Source organism: Poecilia formosa, unplaced genomic scaffold (genome assembly GCF_000485575.1).
Source record: "Poecilia formosa unplaced genomic scaffold, Poecilia_formosa-5.1.2 Scaffold15, whole genome shotgun sequence".
Taxonomy (NCBI): domain Eukaryota; kingdom Metazoa; phylum Chordata; class Actinopteri; order Cyprinodontiformes; family Poeciliidae; genus Poecilia; species Poecilia formosa.
The window spans coordinates 423,060-429,523 of NW_006799954.1; the positions used below are offsets into that span (position 1 = coordinate 423,060).

Sequence of the window (6,464 nt, forward strand, 5' to 3'; positions counted from 1 at the left end):
AAGCAACTGTTAGGGATGCTCAAATATGAAAAATTGGACTGATATTGATATCTGATAGTAACACCGGTATTATGCCAGATTTACCAATATTTCATTTTATTTTTTTTTTATCCGATTACTCGATTAATCGTAAGAATAATCGATAGATTACTCGATTACTAAAATATTCGTTTACAACAGCCCTAAATGGTACACACAAAAAAAAAAAAAAACTAAACACACAACAACAAAATCAGTTTGGTATTTGCTTTAGTTTGATTCAACCAAGATAGACAAATAAAAAGTGGCTACAATAGAATTAACTGGGGAGGGAGACATAGAAGGAGGGGCTAGTGGATGGATTTTTGTAATTAGACTATGCAGACATTTGAGAATAAAATCACCTTGGAGTTGTTTTGATATTAAGACAGTCTAGTGTACAAGCTGCACTTGAATGCTCCATAAATGCAGCTGTTGGGAACTCCCCTCTAGTCATGATTGAATCTGATATGCTGTGTAGCATTTTGGTGCAGTCACCTGGATTTGGACTCTAGCTGATACCAGGAATTCTAGCATTCAGGTTGACATTTCTTCAGTTAAGTGCAGAGCAAGCTACATATCTTATTGCTCTTAAAAGGTGTCTATAATGAAGGAATGAGAAACCTTAACGTTCCCAAACAACAGAGTTTAGGAACAGTCCTGTCTGTTTAGTTTTGATGTCACTTTTTTAAAGTTAGCAGTAAACAATCTGCATATGTTCAGGTATAAAACAACACTACATTTATTTGGTACATGTGGGTTACCGTTACACCACGATTTCCATGCTCACTTCATATCCACTGCTTTGATTGTTGTCGCAAACTAATCACACACCTTGTTCCTTTTCAGAAACACAAAGTTCCACAAAAACAAAGATAAATTCACTGCTTCAAATCAAAGACAAAGAACAGGACTATTTTAACAACAGTGTCCACTGTTTGCCACGGCAGCATAAGCAACTATATGTCTGACTTATTTGTGTCACATACCAAACCGTCTGGCAGACACTGCATGGGCGCCCACCGTGGGTCGAGGGTGTTTCCCGTCTCCAGCAGCAGCTCCTGATTCTCAGGAGAGATGTGCGCCTGAGTCTGAGCCTCCAGACGACGCTGCAGGCAGAGAAAACTCTCGTCGACGCCCAAAACCATCGAGTGCAGCTGGGCTGACGTCATGTCCAAGACGTGCATAATCTGAAACAACACAAGCAGAATGTTAATAGTTCAGAAGAGATTCGCTTGCCTGTAGTTTAGACAAAAGCTTTCAGGCAAGAATGCAATTCATGTTTTCAACCTTCATGTTGAGAATATTGTCCATTAAGGTGAAACATTGTGGCTTGTTTGATTTTGGATCCGGACCTCCGCCACGGGAAGCAGGATCCCAGAGTAGGAGCATCCGAAGGAGACTCTCGATTGGCTCCAGTAGCGGCCTGGTAACAGAGACAAAACACACACACACACACACATATTTGGGACACTAGTTTTTCTTCACTGGTAGATCTGAAAAAAGTGTATCTCTGTCTTTACTTGCTCAGGTTGTTGGGATATGACACATGTGCTGAGAACCGAATTTCTCCATTCATGTCCTCTACCGCCATAATGTCTTTAGGACTTTTGTTCTTGACTTTGTTTATCCTACAAAACAAAGAAAATATGCAAATCAAAAAAAGATTCTAAATCCCTCAAAATGTTCAAAAGGAGCCTTTCTCTGACTCGTATGCAGTGCCGGCTCCCTTATCTTCAATCACATTATCCTCTTTCTGAAAGCTTCAATTTGTTACAAGCTCTAAAAGTCGGTTAGCTCACCGTTACTAAACTTTTAACTAGCCTATTTGACAAGCTCATGTCGTCATCAGAAATAAATCTCAACATGTATTTGCTTTAACTGACTGCAGAATATTCCAGCAAGTAGATCGAGGAACTGGAAGAATCAAACTCTGGCCTCGGAGCCAAATGTGGTTATCTTCTGGCAGGGTGTGCCACAATCCTGAGATGGACCTCTGCAGTCCTGCCTGGCCATATTTTACGCTTTTCACGCATCATGTCTCACCTCTTTCTTGAAATGATTTATCTATCTGTTCAGAGTAAGAGAAGCACATTTAATATTATTTGGGTTTCTTAGTCAGTAAACTCTTGAGTACTGTGATGTTCCTGCTGAATTATTATCAGATCTGTTTCGTTCAAGTCAAGAAAGACGTCAAAAGTCATCATTTGGAAATTTGCTGCCCTCTTTATTTGCATGATATTTGACACCACAAACCGTTCGCTTCTCCAATAAAAACATCATTGTTTGGTTGGAGACAGTGTCACTTTCTGGCAGCATGAGGAAACACCTGGACCATAAACAGGTTGTGCAGGCAGTTCAACTTTGTTACAGATGGTATGCGCGACCGCCTGAAGGTTTTGTCGTGTTTCTCGGCAGAGTCTAAACAGCTTGGAGAATATTCCGCTCAACTTTCCAATCATTTGTTACGAACAGCCAGCTTTGACAGCGATGACCTTTGGCTGGTTACACAGGATAATACGGTGGACATCATTACATCTTTATCAAAATTAATGAGTTGCTGGAAATGAACAATTCTACCTAACCTGGAAGTCTCTTGAGATCCCAAGTATAAAACGATTATGTATTATTGACTTACCACTGTACTGGCTGCATGCTGTGCAGAAAGGGTCGAAAACCGCAAATGCATTCAAAAATAACCGTCCCAAAGCTCCAGTAATCCGCCGTCACAGTGTATGGCTTGTTCTCAAACAACTCTGGAGCCTGTCACACATACACAAGAGGTTAAGCTTAAGATTTCGGACTATTTTCTGAGAAGACAACAGTCACTGATGCAACACTCACTTACCAGGTACTGAAGAGTCCCAACAAAGGATGTGCAAAGGCTTCCTTGATCCAGATCTTTTGCATATCCCAGGTCTATGATTTTATGGACAAGCTGCAGAGCAGAAAACCACATTTTATACAGTTAAACACTGAACAAAGGAGTAACAATACACTACACTGGCAAAATGCCTGTAAGAAAATAGAAAAATTGCAGACCTTTCCATCAGTCTCTTGCAGAACGATGTTCTCTGGTTTTAGGTCTCTGTGAATAATCTTATTTTCATGGAGATACTGGATACCAGAGCCTGTTTTCACAACATAAAGTCAGTTTACATATATCATCAATATGCAATTTAAGTGAGCTTTTAATCAAAGTGAAAACTTTACCAATGTCACTGAGAAGTGACAGGACTTCACTCTCCTTCAGTCCACAACAGTTTTCTGGTTTATTCAGCACCTAAATAAAATCACTTGATCTGTTAAGCTCCAAAGTAAAAAAAAAACAAAACAAAACAAAAAAAAAAACAGAAAAACAAAAACAATTATTTAAGTTCTTTATAAAACAATCCTTTGGTACCTTGCGTAGATCTCCTTTGACACAGTACTCCATGGCGAGCAGAGGTAGGTCATTGAGAGCGATGGAGGTCACATCTTCTGGAACTTCTCTGGCCTGAACAATATTCACATGGTTCAGCCTGTAAAACAAAAATGGTAACAAATATGTTTTTTTGTTTTTTTTGTGGCAAGTTTAAGATGTGCAGTGTAAATTATTAACAGACTACATGACCAACACAATCACACAATAAAACCCTCACTTCCTCATGATTTGAATCTCTCTGCTCCAGCGTTCTTTATTCTTCACATTCAGGTCCAGGCGGCAAAGTTTCACAGCAATCTTGTCTCCCGTCTCCTGCTCCGAGAATAGACGAGGGGTAAAATTTGAGAAGGATCAGCCTGGACTTCATTCTCTTCAGGACAACAGATGGATTGTTTAAAACTTACATTGTGTTGGTACAGATAGACATGCCCAAAGCCTCCCATCCCGAGTCTTTCTTTATTTGTCCAATTGATGCACGTCAGGCTCTTTTTCAGCGTAGGACGCTCCATGGTGTGCAAATAATTCAACTGTAAACATTAAAAACCAGATAAGGCATTGTAAGTCCTGACAGTGTGGGACTATAGTGTGAAGCTGACTCGGTGCTTTAGTATGTTAAATCATCCATAACTCTATACACTACCAAATGTTCAAGGAGATCAGGTGATCAGATTTGTTGCAGCTGTGCCTAAACGTTGTAACAACCTGTCTCTTCACATTACGATGTTTAAGACCAACTTAAAAATTATTTTTATTTCTTGATTTTCAAGCCTAACTGAGTTATTTATGTTCTCAGTCTGCAAAGTGTTTACTTGTATTCTCCGTTTTATTATGTTTAATTTTATAAAATCCCAATATGTTGAAGTCAACCACTGTTGTTTTTATAAACTTCTTATTACTTTGGCTATTTTATGATGTAATTCCTATAGAAGCTGGCCGTCAATAGATGGCTCTCTCCTAGCGTATGAATGGAAAGTTGAGTGGAGGGAAAACGTGCAGAAGCAACAGGGATAATAGCAGCTGAGACAGCATTGAGAAGCAACACCCATTCTGAGCAGAAAATTAAATCAGTGCCCATAAGTGCCAATACCTGCTTTAGTGATCATGATATCTCTGTGTTTTCTAGGAGAGCAAATTTTCACTATCAAAACCCTATAGAAAATGTATGTGATACAGTGATGAAGAGCGTCAGACCCAACAATCCAGATGTGGTTGAAGCTACCTTTAAAATAACCTGGGCAGGTGTGTCTTCTTCATGCCACGCCCCATTGATGAAGTGTTTTATGTAAAAGGAACACCTGCCACGCAGTGTATTTACTGTACAATATGTGGACATAAGTCTCAAAAGGCCAGCATTTCAGTTTTAGAAAATGTTTTATTTTTTGAAAATATTATAATTTTCTGAGAAACAACTGTAAGCCATAGTAATTTAAACGGACAGTCTGTGTGTAAATAAACTAAGAAATGTGAGTTTCCCTTATCCTGTTAAACTATTGAAATACATTCACTTTTCAATGACGTTTAATTTATTGAGTTGTGAAACAAATTTATGGCTTTAAGATTAGATCTTAAATCTTAAAGGGGTACAGCCGATATTACTTGTCAAAACTAAAAAAAAACACACATTTGTACAAGGACTGCTACACTATATTTCACATGAAAATAACAACATAATAAAGATTTTACATCTTATGAGTATCCATAAAAGGATGCCACCTCAGACTTGGTTACTGGGGCTACAAAGCTATTTTGGTCAGCTGTTATTGTAGTACTCAATATCAGTATCGCTAAAGTTTAAAAACCTTAAAACACCATCATTGTATAAAACAATAGGTCTCTTAAAGGTAACCATCGCACTACAAACCTTTTAAACTCACCTTCCCTTGAGGTTAGAGTCGCCACTTGCCAAAAACCGCTTGTTGTTTCTGTCAGAACATTGTCTCTTCAGTTAGCTAACCATGTTGTTTACGGGTTCTGTTCATTTTAGTGTCTGTGTAAGAAGACGGTGCCCCGGCCAAATGATAACTTCACCAGATTACCATGGCTGTAAAGGTGAAGTTTGAGTATACAGTTTGTTGTTGTTGTTTTAGGTGGGAATTTACAGAGAGTGACTTCACCGACTCCAACGTCAGCGATAAAGTGAAAGTAAGGAGCGGAGCTCTGCGCATGCGTGTTTCGCACTACTGAAAAACGTGACATTTAGTGCAACATGTGATACGCGTGTTTTTGTATTAATTGTTGAGATTTTTTATTCTCTTTCGTCTCACATTCAAGTAAGACAAAACAAAGAGTACATAAACTCCATAAACTGTTCCATAAACTGTTCCATAAACAGTTTATGGAACAGTTTATGTTCCATAAACTACAAAAGTAGTAACTTTTTGTTACTACAAAAAGTAACTTTTTGTTATTACTTTTGAACAAACTTTTTGTTACTACCAAAGTTAGGAAATTCCCTAGCAATTACACAGACAAAGAAGTCTGGCACCGCCACTAGATGGCGCCATATTACACGTTTTGGATCATTACAAACCCCAAATTTGTACTCAATTACTTTTTATTCACTTAAAAGTAAAAAGTGGCCATCCGAGAAATGAATTACGTAACAGTATAAAAGTATTTGGTAAAAAGGCAATTGCTCGAGTACTGACCGTTAACATCTAATTAGATATTAAAAGTTTATTTTAATATTTCATATAAAAATGATGTGATCAGAAAGACAAAACTATAAAACTATGAAAAGATGTAGGAATTATAAAGACATAAAAAATACAAATGACATATAAATTTAGAAAAACATAGAATTTTATTTTATTAGCTTATCATACAAATACAGTTAACAATTATGTTAGAATAGATTAAAGTACTTTCAGTGACAATATTTAGTCTTTAACGTATGTCCACTTGACTTGAAGAAAGGGTTAATGGACAATGACATTGCAACATAGAAGCTTGTGTAAAAAAATAGTTTCATTTTAACATAAACTGTAGGTGAGTTAGTTTGTGTGGTGCATTTTTAGCTATT

General features: G+C 37.6%; 1 protein-coding gene and 1 long non-coding RNA gene across 2 annotated transcripts in view; one reads left to right on the forward strand and one right to left on the reverse strand.

Annotated features, from left to right (window-relative positions):
• LOC103134046 (uncharacterized) overlaps positions 1–999 on the forward strand; it is a 6,587-nt gene extending 5,588 nt beyond the window's left edge. Inside the window, exon 3 of the long non-coding RNA XR_475800.2 lies at positions 868–999. This is a non-coding gene — a long non-coding RNA (uncharacterized LOC103134046). The remainder of the gene's footprint in view (positions 1–867) is intronic.
• The window catches only part of LOC103134044 (inhibitor of nuclear factor kappa-B kinase subunit alpha-like), a 9,632-nt gene extending 4,027 nt beyond the window's left edge, over positions 1–5,605 (reverse strand). Inside the window, exons 1-11 of the mRNA XM_007546098.2 lie at positions 5,317–5,605; positions 3,847–3,969; positions 3,660–3,754; positions 3,422–3,539; positions 3,232–3,301; positions 3,061–3,149; positions 2,867–2,956; positions 2,657–2,781; positions 1,542–1,649; positions 1,309–1,444; positions 1,008–1,208 (exon numbers count right to left, since the gene is read on the reverse strand). Of these exons, the coding sequence (XP_007546160.2) occupies positions 1,008–1,208; positions 1,309–1,444; positions 1,542–1,649; positions 2,657–2,781; positions 2,867–2,956; positions 3,061–3,149; positions 3,232–3,301; positions 3,422–3,539; positions 3,660–3,754; positions 3,847–3,951 (1,137 nt within the window). The 5' untranslated portion in view covers positions 3,952–3,969; positions 5,317–5,605. The remainder of the gene's footprint in view (positions 1–1,007; positions 1,209–1,308; positions 1,445–1,541; positions 1,650–2,656; positions 2,782–2,866; positions 2,957–3,060; positions 3,150–3,231; positions 3,302–3,421; positions 3,540–3,659; positions 3,755–3,846; positions 3,970–5,316) is intronic.
• Positions 5,606–6,464: the final 859 nt, after the last annotated feature.